Genomic DNA, 24,935 nt, shown 5'->3' with positions numbered 1-24,935 from the left:
TTTATGTTGCGGCAATTGTTTTGTTTCTTCGAATTGACACAAATATATTCATAAAAAAAAGAGGAATGTTGCATTTTAAGAAATATTCCTCAAAACATGAAGACATATTTCTCCAAAAATATATTTTTCAGAGGTTTTGAAGTTAACAAACGATATAGAGAGGTACAAGTGAAATTTTAACAAAAAAAAAGTAGGGAGTCAACTGGAACATTAGACACCCACCGCTAGAAGGCGCTGCGATTTCCAAAAGCGAAACCCGGATCGATAGAGGGCACTAAACTCAAATTCATTATAGTTTCGTTTATTAGCTTGTTTTCGAACACAGTGTCATGGAATAAAAACAAAACTTTAACGAGAAGAATCGATCCTAAAAACTCGTATTTTCATGAAAATTTTTCTATTGCGCCGCTCATTTCGACCCGATCGACGAGCTGCGGCCTCAAAGACTTCGATTTAAAACCGTTTTCTACAAGTTTAGAAATGGCGGCTGCCTCGACGCCTTTTGTTTCGGGAAGATATATCCTAAGAATAAGAAAAGGCATATTAATAAGAGTAAAACATAATCATATAGCGGGTGGCCACGGAGGAATTATCTACCACTTTAACCCTTGTACCGGGTGGCCAATTAAGTTATTTTTTTCAACATCCTGTATTATTAAGAATTAAAGTTACTAACTAAGCTTGTTCGACAAACTTTTTTCTAGAGGGCAAGTAAAGAGCAAATTTTTTTAGGGTTTCCGTATGGGAAAAATTTACAAATATTGATCGGTCGGCAATCGTCATTTTTTACACAAAATATTAAAAATCTCATAAACGGTGAAATTTAGGTGTAGGTATATATTAAATTTGTTCCGATGTGCTGCCATCTTGAGAATATTTTAGCCGGATTGCTACAACCGCCGCGTTAGTTTACTTCCAAATTTTCAAATTTTTGCTATTTATAGTTTTCGCATAACAGAACGACGAATTTCCCGGTGTAAAGCCCTGTATCTTGGAAACCAAAATCTATGTAAAATGGAAAAAATTCTTACCTGACAAATACGAACAAGGCAATTACGAACGCGGCGAATATAAAAAACGAGGTAGCTCCGATAGCAGTCTTTAGAGTAGGGAATGTGAGGCCGACTAAAAAGTTACCACCCCAGTTCGCCATACTGCCCAATGCCATAGCGGAGGATCGGGGACCAACCTCGAATAGTTCGGAACCAACGAAATAAGGGATAGGGCCGAGACCCAGACCGTAACTCAGTACGTAACCGAGTACTCCCGCTACACACAAATAAGGCATCCAGCTATAATAGTCCTAAAAAAATATTATTATGGCAAATTGGAAATTCCGCAAAACTGATACTGATTTCGTTTTAATTCGCCTCACAAAATAATTAAAGTGCGTTTCAAAAAAACGTTGGGCCAGGGTAAATAAAATATTAAAAAACAAACAACAAAATAAAAAAAAAATATTTTAATATTTGGTACAGTGACGTCCTTAAAAATATGATGCCCTCCACCATTTACCATGCTCTCAAACCTCTTTTTATGACTTACCCAATCACTAACGTTATTTTTAAGATTCTACTTACAATACAAATTAAACAAATATATTATTTTATAGGTGTGTTTCTCCTTTTAGAAAATAATAAATCGATAAGCTGTTCCCAACCAAAATACCAAAACTTACCATGTAAGATATCGACAGCCCCAGCAGCACTAAAAAAAACGTGGAACTGAGTAAACTTATCTGAAGGACCGCACGTCTCTTAAACCACGACATGGTTTGAACCGACAGTATTGCCATAAATATGTTACAACAACCGGCACCAATTGTAGCTAATTCGCTGCTACTAGCAGAGAGCCCTGCACCTTTGAATATATCCGTCGAGTAATAAAACACCTAAAATAGAGATACCGTCCTATTTATGAGTATAGTTTAGATTAGAATTGGTAAGCATATTGTGATGAGCGAACGGAATTACCCAGACCCTTCTGTGTTCTATCCCCAATCTCGAGCAGACACCGCGTTGTATAAAAGCAGAGCATCGCTCTCACTGGTCAGTCGGTCGAAAAGATAAGTCGGAACGCGGAAGTATAAATAATAGACGGATATAAATGATTAGTAAATGATCAGTGTCCTTGTTTTTGTGGGTGAAATAAATTTTAAGTTCCGTTAAGTTTTACGCGGACTGACTTGTTCAATTTGAAACCCAAACAAATGTTATCGTTTTGAAAACGTAACGAATGGTGTCAGGTACGGGGTAGAACATTCGAGCCGTCTTCTTGAGTTCTGGGACTGAAGATGGGACCGGGTCCAGGGTAATCTTAGGGTAAAAAGGGACGAACTTTTAAGGTGTTTTAAAAATATAAAGATTAAATATTATCATCACGTAAGCACTAATAGAAAACATTAATAAATAATAATTACTTATTTACAAAACTTCTGAATTCCTCCGGCGTGGGTTGTTGTTGAATCGAACTTGCTTAACTGAGACTGAAGTAGTCAACAGGATGATTGGCGAAACGTCAGCAAGTTCGATTGAATAACAACCGACACAGAAGGAATCCAGAAGTTTCTGTGCAAAATTAATAATTACCTAAATAAGTATTCAATATTCAACAGCGAATTCTGTTTCACTGTGGTCATTAAGATAAACTATAATGTACTATGTTATTTTGTATTCAATTTTTACTGCATATTTTTAATTTTCATTTTTTGTACTTGATGAGTTTGGTGTTTTTCATAGCAGGCTGCTCCACTAAAATAAAACTGTTATCCAGGATATCTTTTAAAAGATAAATTTGAAACCAGATTTCAAATAAGTCTGCACTTGTATCTTCAGGGGTATGAGTGGCAATTTAAAATGAGGGCAAAGGGGGAACCGGAAGTCCGTAGGACGAGGCGACTTTATATGGGCAATTCGAGGATCTAAAGGGTGGCAGTTGGAGCCCCAAGGGCGAGCCGACTACACAGAGTGATTGCGGGCGCTAGCCAGCGGAAAGAGACTAAGTCCTAAGACAAGCTGTTTTGATGCGGCTTAAGTTGTGCAATTGTGCTCCCTTGTGAGTCTTCAGTAGTTTAATGGACAGATGCTATCTATTAAAACCTGGCAACGATGTAATCGGTGCTGTAAGCGTGAACCTTATACTCACAGCGTTCACACCACTGAGCTGCTGCCCGGCTTGTAGCGAACAAATCAACAATAGCGGAAGCAAAAGTGATTCGCTACGAATAACCTTCGCGATATTCCAATCCTCTCCCTTTTCTAGGTTATGCTGTTTTTCTTTTTTTAGTTCCTCTATCTCTTGGATTAGCATGTCCTCATCAATATTTCTGACTCTTTGCAACTCTAGGAATAACACAACAATATTCACTTTTCATTAGTGAAATAATGCACTGGAGAAAATAACTATTATAGCAGAAAGAAAGCAAAGCAATTTAGAAAGCAATTACTTTCCCCGCGAAAAAAAACAGTAAATAATTTAGTTAATCTTATTAATTACTTGCTCACCTTTTAAAGACAACTGGGGCTGATCTCTTATAACAAACAAATACTTAGGACTCTCGGGTAGAAATGGAATTACAAAAGCGCACACCATCTGAAGGAGCCCAAAAAAGGCCAGACAATAGTGCCAATAACTTTCGTTGCCTAAAAAAAAATACGACATTTGTACATAACATACATTGTAAATACTTTTATAATTTTACCTAATATCGCTTTTGTTGATAAAATCTGTCCCAACAATACTCCCGTGGTAACCCCCAAAGGGCACAAAGCCCCCGAAGCGCCCTTCAAATCAGGAGGTGAGAGTTCCATCAGATACATTGGCATAATAGTCGTTATTAAGCCTAAAAATTATAATGTAGAGGATGGGCCAAATTGGATGTTTTAAAGGAAACCTCCCCTTTAAGGAGATTTTCATAAAAATTGTACTATATCGTGTTAGAAGAGATGCAAATATTTATCTCCAGTTAACTTTTGATCTACAAATGTCAAACACAAAACATGTGTTGTAACTATATAGCTACTAGAGATATAGAGGCCTTATCTATGCTCATAATACAGGAACCTATAAAGCAACTATAAAAAAATGTTCAGAAGGAAGGATTTAAAATCTAGTTCTTAACCAATGACCTTGCGTTATTCAACAACCAACATGACCGTGGACATCGATGCCTTTAGATACAGAATTTTTAGGGTAGTATTTTCTCAAAATATGCAAAATATGTTAAATGTTCTGGCAAAAACGAGTTAAGGGTACGTAAATCGCTGTTTAGAAAGAAAATAGCGCAAAGTAGAGGTTAGTAGGTGAAATGTAGAAGCATGTAGTAGGATCACTATATTATTGAACTGAGGTGGTTTTTACTTGATGATAATCCATTTATCAAAATAAATAAGAACTAAAAGTTCAGATTTTCACGAAATTATATATTTTTACATGACAATTGTTTCGTCTTTATCACATTTGATAAAGATATATTATCTAATAGCTATGTGGTTGTAAAAAATGAACAGCCACCCGCCCATAGACGAATTAGGCGTTGACCAGAACGCCTCGTTGAAGAAGATTAGTATAACCCCGCTAGAGTGGGCCACAAAAATATAGTAAAAAAACGATGTTTAATTTTGCGTTTATCGTGGTTTGCACTCCGTATATTTTAACGTTGGGTTCTGTGTTTAATTACGCTCCCACACATGACAGTGGCCACAGTGACTATAATACCATGCCTAATAATTAATCGACTGAGATCCTTGGATGTTCTTGGTATTATTTATATAATAATATTGCGGTATTCTCTTTATTATAGTTCTTTCCTGTAGCGAACGCACGTTCATCCGTTCATAAAATATATTTTTTTAAATAATTACGTTATTATGGGTCTGACAATGGTTTTATACAATTTAAATTGTGAAGTCTTTGTAGTGCTTCATAAGGCTACTGTAGTTGATGCTATAGTCTATTCATTGGAAATTTCACGTATTGTTTTCCCTTTATGGTACTGGTGGATAAAAATTTCTCTCACTTTTTGATCAGTAGGTTTACCAGGTATACCATTATTGTATTTTACTCATAATAAAACTGGCGATTGTTAATTTTTAATAGTCAAATGACGCGTGACATTTCCTGTGGACAACACACTACCTACTCGTATGTTTCTTCCTATTAAAGCGTGAGGCTGATAAAATTCAAGAAAAGTGAGGAAAAGTAAAACATGTGCCAATATAAGTTGTAACCATTTTTCGACTATCAAACAACTTAACAACTTATTTACTACTTTTATTTTTTATTTTATAATTTTGAATTTATTGTAAATAAACAAAAAATAATCGCAGAAGCAGAAGATATTTTGCTTGTATGCGATAAATTAGATGTGGATGTTAAGTCAGACACCCGCTCCACTGCGCTCCGCTTGTCTCAAATAAACTCGGCCGTATACAACACTTGTTGCATAATATACTATTTAGTAAACATTTTTGAACTACTTTTAAAGAACTTATATGACAATCCCATGTTCCCCAACCACTTCCATAACTAATATGTGATTCAATCATTGAAATATAAAGTATTTGATGCGTACAAAATCTTTTGAATGTTTAAAGTCCGAGATTAAGCTAAGAATTTTTTTAGTTAATTCATTAATGTGAAGATCCCATCTCAAATTGCGATCCCGAGTTGCTATTCGATAAGTAATGAATTCAGCTTCGGGTATTATAATATTTTTAATGATATTGGACCTACATTTGATAGCCTTGAAGCCTATGAAGTGAAACAATAGTATATTATGCAACATGTGCGGTAAACCGCATGAGTTTATTTGGCACGAGCGGAGCTAGCGTTTAATAAAGGAGTGAACAGTTTACCACAGGTGTTGCATACTCGACTTTTTCTACGACCGTTACATTTTTTCAAAATAACACGCATACATCCATTGACATGACCGTCAGAATTGACAAACGTCAAAATTCAAGCCGTGCGGTAATATCTCCGAAAACATCCGATTGCCTCCAAACCCGTGCAGTAATATCCCGGAAAAGTGGCTCGGATTAATGGGAAACGAAACTGACGTGGTAAAGCGACACTTTCCGCACGCTAGATAATTAGGTCTTTTACAGTGAGTTTATTCTGTTCAAAGAAATTAACTATTTTTATAAAGTCACTTTCAATCTGTCTTTAAGAGTAACCAAGAAGCAGCAGTAAAAAATATTGTCGTGCCATCTAAGTAACGGACTATTTTTCTAAAAATTTAATTTTAACTTAATTTCCACATAAAAGAAATAAAAGGGGTGCGAGAACCGTTCCTTGCGGGACACCATAGCCTACGTTTTGATATTCACTAGATTAATACCATTAAGTTTTAGTTTTTTTAGTAACACTTGATAGTTAACTATATCGAACGCTTACTAGAGGTCAACAAATATGCAAAAAGAGATGGTTCGTTTTTATCTAAAAATTCGTAAAGATATGAAGTGCAAAAGTGCATCCTCCGTCGAAAGCCATATTGTTTGTCAGAGAGCGCAGAGAATAAAAAACCTAACCAGACTATTGTCAAAGGGGTGGGATTCCCACCGGGAGCCTTGAGTGTTATTGTGTTTGTCCGACTTTAACGATTGGCAAAAATTACCTAATTTACTCGTTGAAGTGGAAAAAAAACTATTGTTAAGAATATTTTTCAATGATCTTGCCTATATTTGAAATAAGAGCAATTGGTTTGTAGTTTTTTTATAGTTTCTGAGCCACTCTTGTACAAAGGTGTCACTGATTCGACTTTTAGAACAATAGGGAATGTTCCCCGTTTAAAACAAATTTAATATGCGGGTTGAAGGATTGCTGAGTTTTTGATGTTATTCCATCAATACGGGATGATTCACATAATATATAATTGCTCCGTAAAAATCCATACATCCATACAATTTTTTTTTAAGAAACGAATTTCGGTAAACCGGCAATTGGTTTGTATAATTCACTGCTTGTTCCAACATATGGTTGTTAGTTCACGTATATAACATCCGCACTTACCCGAGGAAAGGCCCACAAAAATGCGACCAATCACAAGCATTTCAACCGAGTTCGCGGGTTTGGAGGTCACAAACAGTAGCGCCCCTGCTATACCTAAAATCGAAGATACGATTAAACCGCTTCTTCTTCCGATTTTATCCGCCGTTACGGATCCGCTCAGAGAACCGACTGCTCCGCCCACTAAGAATATGGCCACTATAAATGACCACAAAAAGTCCAGTCGGCCTTCGGTCAGCTCAACGTTGAACCTTGCAAGGACACTTTCGTTACAAAATCGTTTTATCACCTGAAAGAAAGCGATTTTGATATATCTATAAATAGTGATTCACATTTAGTGTCCGCTTAGAAATTCTGGAGAACTAAAACTTTTTACAAATTTGGTGTACAGCATAGCGACTATAGAAGGGACTCTTGCTCAAGTTTTTAATTAAATTACAATGGAAACATACTGAATGCAGAGTAGACCGGTGAAAGCCAACCGAATTCTTCAAATCTATATTAAAGCCATATGTTAGCCGTACGCAACAAATTTGAACTTCCTGTTTCCTTTTAATATCAATATAATGCAAACATGCCCTTAATGAAGTTAAACCACTTTCTGATAAAGTCTGTTCATAGATATAAGAAAGTGCCTAACTGATACGAATTAAGGAAAGACCCGGGCAAGCTGTAAGAATGAAATATGGCCGAACAGGTCCGTACTTTGCTTAGAATTTAATTATTTGGGGTTTTGTTAGGAAAGATCTAAACAATATTTATTTATTTATGTATGTATTTATGTTTAAATCTAAAATAAAATTACAAATTATTTTTATTACCTACTTAAATTACTTGCAATTATTCACATAATATATCAGTATCACTATAGCTATCATCGCCTGTTCTAACTATTATTTGTTCTGCTTTTCCTATATGTTTAACAGAATTTGCCCAACTTTGTGGAGGGATGTTAAAAACTTCGGTTTCTATAAGTTTGAGGACATTGGAGTTAACACGTGGAAAAACATTGTTACGACGAAAGGCAGATTTCAGTTGGTGCCAAACATGTTCAAAGGGATTAAATATTCAGTGGTAAAACTGTATGCCCTAGATTTTTTGCATAATTATCACAGACGTATTCCTTTTGTAGGTTCAACCTTTGTAGAACCTCAATTACTTGCTTTTTGGTATAATCTTCGTGAAAATAAATGTCGTTATTATACATGTAGTTTTGGATTGTTGCTTTTGTGTCACATGAGGAAGGGGTTTTAATCAACTGTCTATTGTGATAACTTGCATTATCCATTACAAATGACGCTATTAGGAGGAATGTTTGGAACTAGTTTGTGTGGTGCGGTGGTGTCTTCATGGTAATCCGGAGAAGAATCTTTGATATTTTTAGCAGACAGAGAAAGTCCAGTTGGAAACCAACCATCTTTAGAGCCAGCATGCAAAATAGTTATTCTTTTACCTCTTTTTGATGGCGCGGTTGTTTTACACTTATCAGTTGAGTCAACCCCGGGGTATCATAAGTGTCGAACCAGGTTTCATCCAAGTAAATAATTGGCATTTGTTGTTCTCTGCAAATCCTAATTTTTTCTAGATATTCCAGCAGCCATTTCCGAATTCTTAAAGATTCCATTAAAACTTGCCTTTTGTCAATTTTTTTAAATCTAAAACCCATGTGTTGAATACACTTCCATAAGGTAGTTCTGCCACATTTAACACCGGTTTCGTCTTTTTCAAGCCTCCTAATTAAGATATATAATGTAGGCACGCTTTGCTCCTCGTATAACAGGTAAATTTTACGCCGTATTATATCTTGATCACTTTCATCTACATTCGAGAATATGTCAGCATCGCTTCTTTTTTTCCTCGCTGAGATGGGATTATTCACAATTTTCCATACAGTTGATGGAATTTTCGTCAATGTGGCCGTTTCTTCTAAAGATGCTTGCTGGCTGGCACCACGTTAGTCTCAATAGAACAGTGTTTTCTACGTTTAACAGTTGTAGTATAAAGTAACAATGTAACGAATTACAAAAAAAAAACACATTATTGAAAAAAAGAAAGAAACAAATTTTGAAAGGTAATGTTCAATTTCATGATCATTTTCTCTAATGCAAAATTAACACATTTTATTTTCCTCATTCGCAGATTTCGCAAGGATAAATGAATTGCCTTTTGAAGTACTGCTATGCTGTTATATCGTGTTTTCTATACTTCAGTTTTGTACGTAGTACCAAAAAAAATCTAAAATTGAGAGATCGGTACCTATCCATACCATTAATATCATTGGTATTGGTATTGGTATTGGTATTAAAGGGGGGCGCCCTCGCGGGCGTCCAAGCACTTAGGCCACCAGATGGGCCCGTTGTGCCCCCAGGCCGCTCTAGAGGGCGTCCAGAATGCCGCCCCTCCTGTAGAAGGTCAGCAACTCCTTTAGCCCAATACCGTGCACTGAGTCCGGATCGATCAGGGCCGTTCCGAAGACTCCCAATCTTGCCCATGTCAAGGCAGGGCACTCGGTGAGCAGATGATACGGGGTCTCCTCCCCTTCCATGCACCCATTAATATCATAAAACTGTCATTCATTTGCGTCTTTCTGAGAAAAATCGCATGCTGTTATATATAAAAAAGACAAGTTCTATAGTCTATACATATACAAGGTGTTCATTTAACAAACTTTTTGACTTGCCCCTGTATACTAATTCTGAAAACATAATTGAGTCCCACGGGAAATGTTACGAAAGAGGCAATTTCCACATTTTCAATAAGTTGTCTGACAGTTGAGGGGTGCCTGACATTTTCAATTTAGATCAGTACCTTAAAAACTGAAAAGGCTATGCAAATTTCTATCTATAAAAATGACGGAGATAACCCACAGAAGTATAATAAAGCATAACTAGAACTTATTCTCATTACCCTCATCCCATGTTTTAACAACGTCATGGACAATATCAGCAAGAACTGGCAGCTTTTCTAAATCAGTCAGGACAGCTTATGGTGAATATGGTGAATATGCTGCTTTAGAGTTTGTCACTGTGTTTCTTTCTCGAGAATTTTGAAAGTACCGGTAATATTGGGAGGCAAGTGGATAATTTTAGGAAACGCAAGTGGCAAGTTTCCAACTCTTGCAAAAATATGATATTTACAGGCAACGGTTAATAAAATAAGTAATAAGTGGGATTACAGAAGGAAATGGCGGCTTAGGGTCTTGAGACCGGCCTCCTCGTTCTCTAGATCTCACTCACCTAGATTTCTATGTCTGAAAAAACTGTAAAAGAACGGGTATTCACGAAATATCGAATAAAAAATTCTCGTGACTACGGTAAAAAAATTAAGGATTTAGCACGAATGCCGCATTGAAAATGGCGGACATTTTGAGCATTTTACTTACCAATTTTTGTTAATATGCTGGTTAATTTTACTAATCTTATTCGTTAATAATAAGAGTCAGTAAAAAGGAAAATAAAATTGGGGAGCAAAAAATATTGCTCCTACTTTACGTGATAGTGTAACATACTTAATTAAAATAGGACGCGAAATATTTGGACGAGGCGAAGCAGTGTCGAAGGCACGAAATTTGTTCGCGGTATACAATACTTTTTCTACAGCTGTATTGAAAAATATCTTTAGTATCTTTCGGTTTGTTAAACATACCGAACACATTACTATCCATTAAACCGTCATGTTGCGAAAGAGAAATATTTCTGATACGGTACTTGAAATACTCCGCGTATATGGAAATGACGTATTTGTCACACTGACCACCATTAAAAAATGTTACATTTTTTTCACAGCTGTTGAAAAAACCAATTAATAAAAATTCCTTATATTTTGAGACAAAGTAGAAGGAATATTGTTAATAATTTCCTGAACAGTTTTTACTGATACCCTTGTGACACTCACTATCAATGACTGCATTTTCCATTTTTTGAGTTGTTTTTCCTTACTTACTTAAATAATTTATGAGAGTACTCTTTTTTATGTGCAGATTTTATAGACAAATTATTAAATTTTTACCGATAACGTCCAATATGCTGGCTTGCTTTAAAAGAAAGACTTTTTGCGGTTACTACATTTTTTTATAAATGTAAATTTTTGTGACATATATGACAGACCATCAAAGTTACATATCAATATAATATATAAAATGTTGGAATAGCAAAAAGACAAAGAAATAAATAGGCGAAGGGAAATGCCAACAGAATTTGCGAGAAACCAGAAAACGTAGTAATGGTGAATTTATCATATTGCCTCTGTTTTGAGCGGAAATAGTAACGCCGCAGGTGGGTAAATATTTCGAAATGACAGATCATACAGCACTATTGAAATCCCTATATATACCAAATCTGAAGAACTCCAGAACTTCTAATGGGACACTCCAGACGAATCACCGTTTATAATTCAAACATTTACTAGTTAAGCATAACTTACATATCCGGGCGTGTTCACGACACCTATATTGTAACCTACGGGTGTGGAACAGCCTATAACTGTGACAATACCCGCTAAAACCAGAAATTTGGTCCATCTTGGATACTGTGCAGCGCTGTCCTAAAAATTAATGAAATGAAAAAATGAATTAAGATTTCAATACCATTATTTATTAAGTAGGCATAATATCATATTCTTATGCATACATGGTGTGTGTATTTTCGTGGATAAGTAACTTTCTTATTTTAAATTCAACACCCTGTATATTAAGGCCTTTTTCGGAACTTTCCAGACATATTTGATATATAATAACCTCTACCAAAGTCAATTGTCGGTTTCTGACATATTTTGAATCTTATGTCAAAAGTGCTAGTCTGAATATATCTATCGATTTTTCGGACTGAAAGATATATTTTTGGGATTGATTTCCTTATAGAACTGCTAGGTGCTAATATAAAAAACTAAAATAACTACAGGCTAAACGAAAAGTAACATTGAATAGAACTAAAAAATCTTCGTTTTTTTAATAGAAACACATTATTTTTATAATTTTATCATATTTGGTACCTTAAAAAAAATAGTTACCTATAAAGTTTCCTATATCAAAATATTTGCAATAAGAAACCGTTACTATTTAAAATTTCTGTGAGTTTGTAAGTCAATAAGTTTAACAGTTTTGTGCCACCCGACTTAACTGACACTGCTCTGAAGAAACCAACAGCGATGAGAAGCGAAAAGTCAGCAAGTTCGATTAATCAAAAACCGACTTGGGAGGAATCCAGAAGATTTGTAAATAGGATTTTGCATATACCATATTGAAATAAAAAAAATAAGTCGACACATTTTTCTATTTCAAAAACTTCTCCTCCATACTCATAGAGCATTTTTCTAATTGACGTTGAAATCTGCTAAAACTCGTTATTTCTTACAACGAAATGGATTGTACTGCTTCTAATATTCTTCTACTTTAAACGTTTTTGGTAATTTTCAATAATTTCAGTTTTAAATTTAAACCAAAAATTGGACATTGTGAACTTATTCTTAAAGCACGCAAAAACTTTTATTAAAAATTACTTTTCCGGTATCTTTCAATTTTTGGTTTATTTGTCCATCATATATGGCAAATGTCTAGAATTTTCAAAAAATGAAAATAAAATAATAGTAATATTAATAATATATTATATATAAGAATAAACATATTATAAAGTATAAACTAATCCAAATGACTTGATCCATAATTTTGTTTGATATTGTTAACATCATCCCATATTAACGGGCCGCCCCGTACATACATATACACGTTACAAGGCAAGCCATTTTTTAAATTTTAATTCCATCGTATACTTATTAACTTATTCTTGTTAATATGCACCTGTCTTTAAAAGTTAATTCAGGTGCCACTTCCTATGCAAGTAAGTAAGTTTGTCAATCTATTTATTTCCTGGACAACTTTTAACTTTTCAACACGGATTAACGAAATAAACAAATACGCCTGCGCGTCTGTCAGAAATATAGAAATTATTCGCACCACTGTCAAGGACTAATTAATTGTTTTTAGTTTCCCCGGAATTATGCTACAACTTGTGTTTTTATAAATATTTATGATACGTTAGATAATAAAAAAAGAGAAGAGGTACCACATTCGAAATTCAAAAGTGAGGTTAATCAGCAGTTCCTCTAAACTCTCCGAATAAAAGGCAATGAAGTTCGAAGAAGCAGTTATATTACAATTAATGTTATGAATTTAAGAGTGCGCAAAAGTAAATCAGGATCTTTCAGAATTGGAAGCTGATTATAACTTAAAAAGGTAAGCCACGAATATTCTTCGAAAGACGTCTTTAACTCACAAGTGATGGCCGCACTATTTATAGTTATTTCAAATTATCCTTTCTTTCCAGATATATTTTATTTACCAAGTATTTTTTAATCGAGGAGTACGAATAGAATGGCAATGTTTCAGATGTAAATAACTACTTATCAAATAGGTTTTTTTTAAAGCTTCCTGTTTTTATGCTGTTACTCCGTGATTAATGAGTTAACCTAGATTTATCGATGAAACGATTAAAATTTTGCTGATAGATCCTAATCGTATCGGTTTCAGTTCTCTCTTTTCGCGAAAATAACTTTTCCCTCTACACCCACATAACCTATAATTTATAATTCGTGTGGTTTTATTTACATCTATTATTATCAAGTACTTACGATGTTGTTCATTAGAAAACAAACGCGTGGTGCTCAAATGCAAATGGCAAAGCCTAGTAACTTGAAAACCAAACACCAAAAATGTGTAGCTGAACTTAACCACAACAAAAAAAAGAGGAAGTGGAAGTGGGTACTGTCAGCTTTAACATTTGAACATCTTTTGACTTCTGGTGATTATGGTGTGAGACGCTCTATATTTTCAAAAAATACCCTCTATTTGGATGACAAACACAGTTTTTTTTTTGCAATCTCATCGCACTTCTGTTTAAACTTTTTAACAATTAACGTATTTTGGTACTAACTGCATTTCTTGATATGGAAATATTTTCTTTAAACAATTATATATTCAAAAAAAAAAATTTTTATTCATACAACAGGGTCGCCTGTTTTCATGAACTCAGACTGTAAGTCCATTCAATTAACTATTTTACAGAAGTGTACGGTTTTTTAAGCGAGCAATTTGGAGTTTTAATAATTTAAAATGTAAGAAATTAGTAGTATTTTTGTAAGATGAAAAATATTTCCAGCAGGCTCTTCCGTTGGCACTAGCAGAGACATCTGTGAAACACCGGATTTAGCTTGCCATTTGCCGATGGAGGTGTAGATGTTTACTGAAGTTTTCCTTTTATTAGTGTTTTGCTGTGTCTAAACTCTCGAAAGCGGTTCATAGTGGTGGATAGGAAATTTCGTTTTCCTTCTTTAGAGGCATTTTCGAAAAAACCTATTAAAAAAAATAGTTATTTTTTTAATATGTTAATTTAATCAAAGATTATAATTGCTAGTTAATTGATCAAACGTTAAATAAAATATTTTAAATATTTTTCTCAACTCAACTAATTAAAACGAAATCCGACTTCGTATTTCCTTGCATACAGAGATCCCGATAAAGACAACCTGTATATACAAACAAAATGCGAAAAACTTTTGGAGGTGATTCCTTGTTTGAAATAAATGGTATTCATTATTCAAACCCAATCAAATAAGGTTTCAGTTTTTTGCCTTAAAAAGGAAAATAGATAGAACAGCAAAATATTACGGAAATATTACTACTGTAAAAACACTTTTTCGGTAATTTTTTTTAAATAGGTTCATGTATTTAAATTAGACTATCCTTAGATATCGTTTCTTAAATAAATTTAAAGAAAAACTGATGCAATTTACATTTTACTGAGAATCTTTTGTCTCCTGCAATTTTTTCGTGATACTTAGCGTTTCAAAATAAAAAAAAATCTAATGCAATACATAACGAGATATAAAAATATATTATATGACTGCTATCACTTCTTAAGTTTTTTCTTTTTTCCTTATTTGATATTGCTCAGTTTGTTTGAATCCAATGTAAGACTAATTTAAACAAACATTTATTCGATAATAAGAGTTTTAATTCCATTATGGTGAATTACACGAATACAGAAATGACAGATATTCATATTCGTGTTTCATCAAAGGCTGCGGTTTAGAAGTTCTTGTGCTCAACTGTGTGGAGGCAAATAAAAGAAGAAGAAAAGAAAAAAGTTCAAGCTCATGAGATTTCAAATCTAGGATTATTTTTTCCCAATAGTTTCGCCGAATAAGTACCGATGATCTTTATTTTTATTGGAAAATTCTCGACGGAGTTAGTTTCTCAAGGGATTGAATTCAAAACTTTCAAAACTTTCGTAACGGTCATGTATGGGCTGAAGAAAATCTGCTGTTATCATTTGTTTAGGGATTTTCGCTGATCCTTGAATTTACTACCTTTACTATTAACTGGTAACTCCTATTTTCTTTTTCTACAAGAATTACGTCCTGTGCTAGAAAATGCATCTGGTTGACTGCACGGAACTAAATAATTTTTCTATAATACTTTTTTTCGATATCATTTGAGTTTTATTTGTATATTTGGAAACTGTACATTTTATAAAAAAATTGTAGGATACAAAAACATAAACCCGTCTTTCGAAATGTTTTCCATATTTTCAATTTAGTTAAAAAAAATAATAGTAGTTTTATTCGATCCCCTCCACTCATATTAAAAGAAAAATTGTCAGAAAGTGTGTTTTTTAATATATGTAGTAATATTTTATAGTTTATTTTATTTATACCTTTTTACGCAACGTTAAATGTAACAAACTACTCTCTATTTTAAACAAGGAATCACCTCCTTCGCATTTGTTTTGAAACACTCTGATATATGAAAATTTCATATTTTTTCTTAAACCTTGATAATTTTTGGAAAAACTTACGGGCTGTGAGGTCCATGGATTTTTACGTGCACTTTAAGAGCTTATTTTGACTGCAGAGCAGAGGAGAAGCGCGTACTATACAAGCAAGCGAGTTAATTTGGTACCCACCTTATCGTCCATAGTATGAGGCACCTGGGTAACTTTAAAATTCCGTGAAATATCGACATAGACCACCGTCTAATGGACCACCCACTGCGGTCTGGGTGTCTAAACTGGTCGATCTGTAACGTATCAAACACTACAAGAAATCGTCAATAATTTCTTATCAAATAAACTAATTCATACACGCAATAGGAGATATAAAAATAAATAACCGAAATGTTAAAGTGATAATGCACGTACGTACGAGTATTTTGCGATAAATGTTTGTTCGAACCCAATTTGTTAAAAAATATATTCACGTTGCTACGCATGTATGTAGGTAAGTACTAGCTTAACAGACTTTAAACTATTTTGGTAACAATTGTTTATTAAGTTAAAAAAAAATCTAGTCAAGCTAATGCACTGTCCAACTTAATATAACTTAACCTAGAAAGTTAGAAAGATACCCTCTTGCCAAACCTTGTTAGAAGGGTAAAGAAAAACCGCAAAGCTTGCAGTATGTTGACTGCTTTGCTGTACCATACTAATTCTATCCTTTGATTCTAACCAAATTTATGGTGTAAATCATTACCAAACAACTTTAATTACAAAAATATCACGGAACTTAATATTACACTACGTTACATTATACAGGGTGTTCCGAAATTAGTGCGACAAACTAAACCACCTAAAAATTTATATCAGAAATAGGTTGAAACAAAGTTCTGAAATTTTAGCGTTTCAGTAATTTTGGCACGCTGAATCTGATTCTATATTATAAATATGACACATAAAATATTGAAATGAAATTTGTTAATTTAACAGACGATCAGCAATATCTTAAAAAAATTAATGTGTTTAAAAATTGACAACCAGAATACAGATCATCTTCGAAAGTGAGAAAGATATCATCAAGTGCTAAATATAATAATTTATTTATAGTAGTGGATCCAAATTTATATAAATTCGCAATGTATGTACCATATACGATCAGTAATGGTGACCCCGTTTTTGTGATTTTTGGATTATAATTTTTAGACAACGGGCGAACCAATTCAACTCGGCACTATTGCGAAGTTGTTTTTTCCTCCTATTAAAGTGGTTGAAACAAACAAGAAACAAATTTTAATTATAGTTTAAATCCAAAAACAATATCTTAAATTTTATTAATTGTTTAATTTAGGAGGGCTAATATAAGGAAACTCCGCAAATTGTTAAAAAAAATACAAGCCATTGCTTGCAATGTTACTACTGTCTACGATTCGCTATGAACCTTTGACTCAAGACATGATTGAAGTGCTAAATAAGAAGCGTATTTTCACCGTATTGGAATTTCTGCGTTGCGATAACAACGTGCTAAGTCAGATTTTGCCGTTGACGTATCAGGTTAGAATGAATTATTTGATGATTTTATATTATAGCTTTAAAAAATGTAAAAAAGGAATAATTTTAGGAAATAAACGAAAGCAAACGTTTCTTGACGAAAACATTTGCTCCTGAAGCGACCAACGCTTTCGAGAGCTACAAAACGGTGTTAACGAAAAGCGTTTTAATTCTTACGGGCATTAAAAGGTATTATGGTCCGGTCAAAACAGACATTTCAAATAATTAAAATTCCGAAAGAGCTGAAGTTTGGTGGAAAATTCAAGGGTCAAAAGTCATTTTTACGATTTCCTTGATTTGGAAAGGCATAAATTGCTAATCATAAAATTATCTACATTATTACTTTTTTACTAGGAATCATCTTTTCTAATATATCGCGATTCTAAAAGTGTCAACATATATTATTATTAATATCAGTAAAAAATCTCTATTCGTGCCTCCTATATGTATCATATATCATTCTGAGAATGTACTCCCTCAATGCTGATTTTCACAATACAAAAGAGGTTGGTCAACAAATGCAACAAGTTGCAGCAACTAGAAACGGTAGCAACTTTTTGCACTCGAGCTTTAGTCAGTCGTTTTGGCTTTGGACGGCAATTATCGACATTACCTGCCCAAGGCAATAAAACCAAAAAAATTAAAAAAATTAAGTAGTATATAAATTTTGTTTAATTGTACTGAGGTGGCTTTTACTTGATGAAAGATTTAAAATAGTGAACTTTGAACAAAAAATGTTGAGATATTCACAGTTATTCAATGATTTATGACAGGTATTTCGGCTAAACCGTGCATTTATCAGAAACGCATTTAGCATTTCTGAATTTGTATTTGATAAAGGCATAAATCATTAAATAATTGTGAAAATCTGAACATTTTTTGTTCTAATTTAACTGAATTTTTGTTTAGGTATAATAAAATCACATCATATTGGCACTAGAATATACGATGATACTAAATATATACAAATACATCTTTGTTTTTTTATAACATATTTAATGCTTCCAAAAGTTGCCCTTTCTAACTGGATTCAAAATATATCATTTTGTAACTAAAATCCTTGAATTTCAGTTTTTGTACTTAATGAATATGGTGCTTTGTTCATAAACAAGAGCAAGCAGTTGGATTTTTTTTTTTTGGATACTGAAAATAATTATACCTCTATACTGTCTATACTGTAGTAGTTAAATGGTTAAATCCCATTTTACATATCATTGTACCGATGGTGACACGGCTAATAATTGTGGTCGTTTCGACTTCTAGTTTCCTTTTCAGACAGCCAGAGCAATCTAGTTTTCATAGAGGAATTTTCTTTATTATCATATTTTATTCACTAGGATCACTATTGTCCAGACGGCGAGGTTGTAAATCGTTTTACTTCGATTTATTTCTTTTAAAGACTCACAATGTTTTGTATTTAATGACAAGTGATTTGGACGCGACATAACAGAAAAATTAGTGATATAATTATTCAATACTGCTATTGATATCAGCTGATACGTGATCGACAGTTCGATGTCGAGTTTACCCAGTAACAATAGATACGAAGGTCGTAATTACTTCTTGGAGAAGGAGCCGTCAAAAGCCAAAAGAATATACTGTGAGACACACTTTATCTGCGTCGTTAACAATTGAAAGAATTTGTCACTATCCTGTTATATATTTTTCCTCATTTAGAAAAACTTTAGAAAAACTTTATAATTTTTAACTTCAACACTTTATAAAATTCGAAAAGGACAAACTGATTTCCAGTGTAAAGCCAGTATCTTTAACTAAAAACTTCGTGTGTTTGTTGTCATTGTAAAACTAGTAAACTCACATTGGATCGAAACGGACTTTAGGCACTTTACTTTTACTGTTTTACCCAAGGTCTTCACCAAAAGCCAGCTCTGTTGGAATTTTGATTATTTGATAATTACTTTCTTATCCAATTTGACTGGATTACTAAAAGTATGGATACTTACCAAGAATTTAACGTATTTTCAGCATTGACGATCTTCTTCACGGCGGAATTTTGACAGGAAATATTTATGAATTTTGTGGGTTACCGGCTTGCGGGAAGACGCGTTTATGCTCAAAAATTATAAACAAAAATCTCCTATTGGGTATAGGCATTTTTGTGCTGGATACGAAACAAGAGTTTGGCGCTTTGCAGATTAAAAATGCGCTAGATCCTTCGAGCAATGAGGTAAAATTTTATCTATTAATAACATTTTATAAAGAAAAAATATGGTGCAAGGTTACCACTAGTTGGAAAAGCCTACCATTAAAACAATTAAGCTTCCTAATTTTCTTGGGGAAAAAGCCTTTTCTACTGTCCAAGAGAAAAATTTCAATTTTTGTTATTAATTTTCTGGTTCCTAACGTTGCTTCAGTGTAAATTTGAATAATGTCAACTGCATTGTATAAGAGAGTGTAACTCTTTGTATTCGGCTTGACTTGATAATTTTTTGCAAATGATAAGTTCTAACCATATAAATGGGATAATTATAACTGATAAAGGATATCCATCTATGCTCTATTCTTATCCATATTCCATACAGTTTTATAGAGTGGCAGGTAGACGTAGATAGTTGACCGACCTGTGTTCGGTAGTGTAGTAATAGTAGAATTATGGTTACTTTGTGACATTTGTTGGCAAATTCGTTCTTGAAAGTGGCTAGGGTTTCTGAATTGATTGCTGGCGCAACGAATTAATAAAATAGCGGTTTCCAAATTAAAACGTCAAAATTCAACATTAGGATCGGCAAAAATAGTTCAAATGCCACGTGGTGTTGGACAGTCAACGATATACCAACTTGGGCACGTGAATAAACGCGCCCCCTTCAGGTCGGCAATCACTGTTGCTGTAATAAATGATTTCTGAAAAGGAGTGCCATCCGAAGAATAATACACTCGATTTACTTAAAAAAAGAAATACCCATCTTGGACCAAATAATGTCTGATATTAAAAAGAATGTTTTCATTCCGTCCATGGGCGAGAAGAAATTGTGGACAACTTTGAAAATTAATTTTCGTTACGAAAAAACTCAAAACAGAAAATCATTTTTAATAGAAAAAGAATACAGACACTTCTGTTTAAGTTTTTAGTGACTTATAATAGACTACCTGTAACGCCGCTGTCATATTGCTTTTATTCATATTTCTATTGTTAGTATTATTATTAGGTATTAAGTTGTGCACTCTGTTCAGTAATACCTGTCAACAATTAATATTATTTTAAATTATCTCTTTGACGTGAGAAATTTACGAAAAATTTTTTAAATTTATTTTTTAGGACCTAACTAGTGCTTTGGAGCATATTTTTGTACACGAAATCACTACTAAATTCCAGTTGGTCAGCAGTTTATTCGACATTAAACGTCAAATTGAAAACGGCAAGAAAGTACGATTGATATTCGTCGATTCCTTATCGGTTTTGTTTCTTGGTTCAAAGGATTTTGTCGAAAATAATAACATATTAAATCACACGGCAAATATCCTGCGTTTCTTAGTCAACGAGTATCATGTGGCGGTCATCGTGACAAATTTGATGACGCAGTGGTTCGATGACGTGAAAGATTCGTCGAGTTTAAGGGAGACAGTTGCTTGCGGCAAATATTGGTACAATGTTCCTGACATTAGACTAAAATTGGAGAAACTCGCCGATACCACGACCAGAGCTACTTTATTGAAAGACGATCATCACATTGCTTCCCAAATGAATACGTGTACTTTCGAATTTGATTGTGAATGAATAAGAACTAATAAATATGGTAACCGACTGATTGACGATTTGTTGTACCGATTTGATTCTCTCACAGATTCAATATTGTGTTTGGCAAAACAAATATCAATGCATTCATATTTAAGCTTGTACTTTTTTACGGGGGAGTATCCGAACGTGAAGATGCCGATGCCGACATTTGATTGTGCTTACTCTGTAGTTGAAAGCGTTTTTCGCTCAAAACAAGGTAAGTCACAAAGTAAGACACTTGATCCTACGTCAGAAAGTAATTGTAAAGACTTGGGATTAAAAACTTTCCAAGAGAAAATTCTGGAAATATTTTTTAAGGTTCTATAATAACCGTCAGGGGTGTATTCGCATTTCTCTTACGTCGATTGTGTGATTTCTCTAGAGCTTAATTGAAATTGTTCCTACATGAAAACGCAGAGATTTTAGTGTTTTATCTGTACTTTTGTTTTCGTTTTTATATGAGGATGATTACTAATTATTATTGACATAGAATTAGAATTTTTAGAACATTATAATTTTTACTTTTAACAGTAAATATGTATATTTTGTTTAAAGAACGAAAATTAGTACTTAATAATAATAGGTATCCTCAAAATATTCCCTAGGATGTCGACATTTTCAACTAATCCAGGTTTGACAATATCCGCTCAATCGTTTTTAAGTTGATATTTATTTTGGAAAATGTTCGGAGACCCAAACGACTTTTTCTTAAGAGAGAAAGAGAGAAGCAAAAAACATTTAGAGAAAAGGAATCGAATTTATCCCGGCTATACGGGGTGTCTATTTTAGCTCTCGGTAATATGAGATTATATTTCAAATACGGGGATTTAACATTCAAGAATGCAATTACGTCTCCTGGTGGCCATTCTAAAAATTAAAAAATAGTTTCCAGCATTTCGTTTTAATCGCTTTAGTCATACGGTTTTTCACTTCCAAGTCTTTATGACAGTTCCTTTGTGGGATAAGACCGAGTATTCTTCTTAATTCGCCATATTGTACACTGTGTCCTATTTTTTATGGTTTTTAGGGTACACCTTCCTTATCAATAAAAAACTAGCTTGGGTCACCAGAGCCCCTACACACTAGCTTTATTAATAAGAGAAATGCGCAAGAAAACCATTTGGTCGCGACTGAAGAGTATGTTTGGTATTTTTTTGTACTTTTCGATTATTTGTATGAATGAGAGTTCAGTGGCGTAGTCAGTTTTTTTTTTAATTTGATTCCGCTTGGTATTAGCTTCTCAAAATGTATAACAGTATGGGGTTTTTGTATAAATGACTTCACAAAAATGATTTTTACGAAGGTATTTGCGGTAGGCTTTGGAAAAAGGATTTATTAAATATCTAAAATAGTTACCTTATTTATTCCTGACATACTTATACAATAACTTTTATAATTTGCATGAAGCCGGCTTAGTTTAATATTAACATTTTATTTGTAACATTTCAAATAACTTTATGACCTATATATTACGTAAAAAGATAACTGCAAATGCAAATGCAAATTATAAAACTTATTATGTAAATATTGTCAGGAATAAATAAGGTAACTATTTTACATATTTCAAAGTTTTAAAATTCGTGGACAGTTTAAATGAACAACAAACGCCAATGTTAAAAAAAAAATATTTATTCACAACTTTAAACACTCATTCAATTCCGACGTTCGAAAATTATTTAGTCGTTCTGAAAAAGACAAACACGATTACCAAATATCCCTACATCATAATCCAAAATTTAAAAAAAAAAAACAAAAAACAAAAATGTGGGAAATATAATTTATTTATTGCATTAATAAACTAAAATTACATCATATATACAATATACCTTAAGAGGGAACTCGATGTTAATGGGTAAACAATAAAACGGTTACGCAAAAAATCAGACACGTTTTTATCACAGTTTATACAACTTTTATAAAACTGAAAAACAAAGACGGAAATAAAATTAAAATTAGGATCGGGAAAACTCAATCTCAGAAACAAGGGCGTTAATATAAATAATAAGTTCGAAAATTTTAAATTATTGATGTTTAAAAATTACAAGCGGCCTTTGCATTCTACTTGTTGAAAAACCTACTTACTGGATCGGGACTTTGTGTCTGGAATTGCCCGCTCTGAGCTGACTGAACCGTTACTGCAACGATAGGCGTACCTGCGGCGGTCTGAATCCTAACAGGATTATTCTGAAAATTGTTTATGCTTGTTAGTGGAGTGATTTTTTAATTTATTTCATTAGCAACTATTTAGTTTTTCTTGATAATAAAATAACCAAGAGGAGTATCTGAGTTTTAGTTAGTGAAAATTAATGCAAGGTTTGTCAGAGTGAAGAATCTCGAAAACAGAGCCAACAAAAAAAAATCGAAGCATTTATCGACAACATATTTTTTTCTCCAATTATACGAACGAAATTAACCCCAAATTGTTAATTCCCTTTTTTAAAATACTTTAAATATGTTGCCTCCTCGGATGTCCCTCAACGCTCAATACTGGGGCCAATATTATTAAACATTTTCTTGAATTACATTGGCTTCTCTGCTCTATGTAGATAACGTAAAATTTTTTCATTGGTCATTAAATAATAACTTGCAGCTTAATATATCAATGTGTTTTACCATCATAGGTATAGGTGTTAAATATTTGCTATCACCTTTTTGATAAAATTCTCTCCCGTTCCAACACTTTTTGTGACCGCCATTATTTAACGACTTTTTTAAATAACTGGTTTGATTGGGCTGACCTATTAAATAGACTCAATTTTTTGTTCCCTGTATAATCTCTAGACATATTTTTCCTGCCCACACCGAGAACAAATATTTTAAATTTTTCAGCAATTTTATCTCTTCAGTAGTACATTAGTGAAAGATCTGAAACACAAATAACAAACAGAGAAGAGCTGATCTCTAGACATAGTAACATACTTTTCTTGCCCACACCAAGAACAAATATTTTAAACTTTTCAGCAATTTTATCTCTTCAGTAGCACATTGGTGAAAGATTTGAAACACAAATAACAAACAGAATTATAAAGGAAGTACCATCATTAAATATGGGATACTGAACGGGACAGAATAAAACAATCAGCATGGCGATGATGCGCGAAAGCGGAACAGGATCTCCAGAGACAGCTACACAATAGAAAAAAACTAAGAGCATAACTTATGCCAAAGAATCCGTAAGGTGTAAACTTGTAGTACAAACAAAACTATCGAGCAAGTCTCACAATTGAGATGTCAGATCAATAAAGCAACCGCCATATCGGGCTGCTTAAGGCATATAGTATATATTAATACCTACGTAAAGACAACATAGTTAAAGTCTATAAGACCTGTATCATTTATGACATGAATGACAAGAATAATGTGTTTTTCTTTTCTGTGATCTTATTTAGAATTTTTTTCGCAATCTAATATTAAAAAACGTTATTGCCCCATTAACCAAAATTAAAACTTGTACTGGAACCTACCTGTTAGTTTATGCCTGTTGGGTAGATTTTATTTCTTTTATTAATTTAAACTAATTGATAAAATTTAAATTATAAAAAGGATTAGAGTACAATAAAGAATCAAGTACTTTCGCACTGTAAACGCTTTCATCATAAACATAATAATTTGTGACGTTGCAGCATACTAATATAATGTAACATTACCAACATTATAATTATAAAAACGTAATTGTAATGAGTATATCATTAACATTCATTTACTGATTGTTCATTTTTCCTTGACTTGCGGCTAATTGCAATTGTAATTAGTTTATCTGTTATTGGGAAACTCACAACTTCTTTCCACATGATTTATTTTGTTTATTTATTTATTTGAAAGTAGTATCAAAAACACCCAGTACATGTTTTGGAAACGTTGAGAATAAATAAAAGCCA

At 33.3% G+C, this 24,935-nt stretch overlaps 3 protein-coding genes across 9 annotated transcripts in view; 1 reads left to right on the top strand and 2 right to left on the bottom strand.

The window, feature by feature from the left end:
* Positions 1–213: 213 nt before the first annotated feature.
* On the bottom strand, positions 214–16,083 carry LOC132703381 (solute carrier family 2, facilitated glucose transporter member 3-like). 2 transcript variants are annotated; one of them, XM_060672605.1, is made up of 9 exons: positions 15,966–16,083; positions 11,431–11,550; positions 7,012–7,297; positions 3,701–3,841; positions 3,504–3,641; positions 3,145–3,341; positions 1,679–1,891; positions 1,032–1,303; positions 214–522 (listed from the first exon to the last, which is right to left on the bottom strand). In XM_060672605.1, the coding sequence occupies exons 1-9, from the start codon at positions 15,975–15,977 to the stop codon at positions 384–386; spliced, it is 1,518 nt and encodes a 505-aa protein (XP_060528588.1). In that variant the 5' UTR covers positions 15,978–16,083; the 3' UTR covers positions 214–383. The 2 variants fall into 2 exon arrangements, with proteins under 2 accessions (XP_060528588.1, XP_060528587.1); XM_060672604.1 differs by lacking the exon at positions 15,966–16,083 and adding an exon at positions 13,633–14,117 and having other exon boundaries at positions 218–522.
* LOC132703382 (DNA repair protein RAD51 homolog 2-like) lies at positions 12,918–24,919 on the top strand. 3 transcript variants are annotated; one of them, XM_060672608.1, is made up of 6 exons: positions 12,918–13,237; positions 17,122–17,324; positions 17,392–17,510; positions 19,308–19,509; positions 20,599–21,274; positions 24,019–24,919. In XM_060672608.1, the coding sequence occupies exons 2-5, from the start codon at positions 17,181–17,183 to the stop codon at positions 21,055–21,057; spliced, it is 924 nt and encodes a 307-aa protein (XP_060528591.1). In that variant the 5' UTR covers positions 12,918–13,237; positions 17,122–17,180; the 3' UTR covers positions 21,058–21,274; positions 24,019–24,919. The 3 variants fall into 3 exon arrangements, with proteins under 3 accessions (XP_060528591.1, XP_060528589.1, XP_060528592.1); XM_060672606.1 differs by lacking the exon at positions 24,019–24,919 and adding an exon at positions 22,085–22,184; XM_060672609.1 differs by lacking the exons at positions 12,918–13,237; positions 24,019–24,919 and adding exons at positions 16,149–16,278; positions 22,085–22,184.
* Positions 22,549–24,935, bottom strand: part of LOC132703379 (helicase domino) — a 55,643-nt gene continuing 53,256 nt past the window's right edge. For 2 of the 4 annotated variants that reach the window (XM_060672600.1, XM_060672601.1), the window contains exon 24: positions 22,760–23,241. In XM_060672600.1, coding sequence (XP_060528583.1) covers positions 23,116–23,241 — 126 coding nt within the window. In that variant the 3' untranslated portion in view covers positions 22,760–23,115. The other 2 variants (XM_060672602.1, XM_060672603.1) reach the window with 2 other exon arrangements.

This window comes from Cylas formicarius, unplaced genomic scaffold (assembly GCF_029955315.1).
Source record: "Cylas formicarius isolate icCylForm1 unplaced genomic scaffold, icCylForm1.1 PGA_scaffold_6__28_contigs__length_40554024, whole genome shotgun sequence".
Taxonomy (NCBI): domain Eukaryota; kingdom Metazoa; phylum Arthropoda; class Insecta; order Coleoptera; family Brentidae; genus Cylas; species Cylas formicarius.
This window is presented reverse-complemented; position numbering and strand designations above follow the sequence as displayed.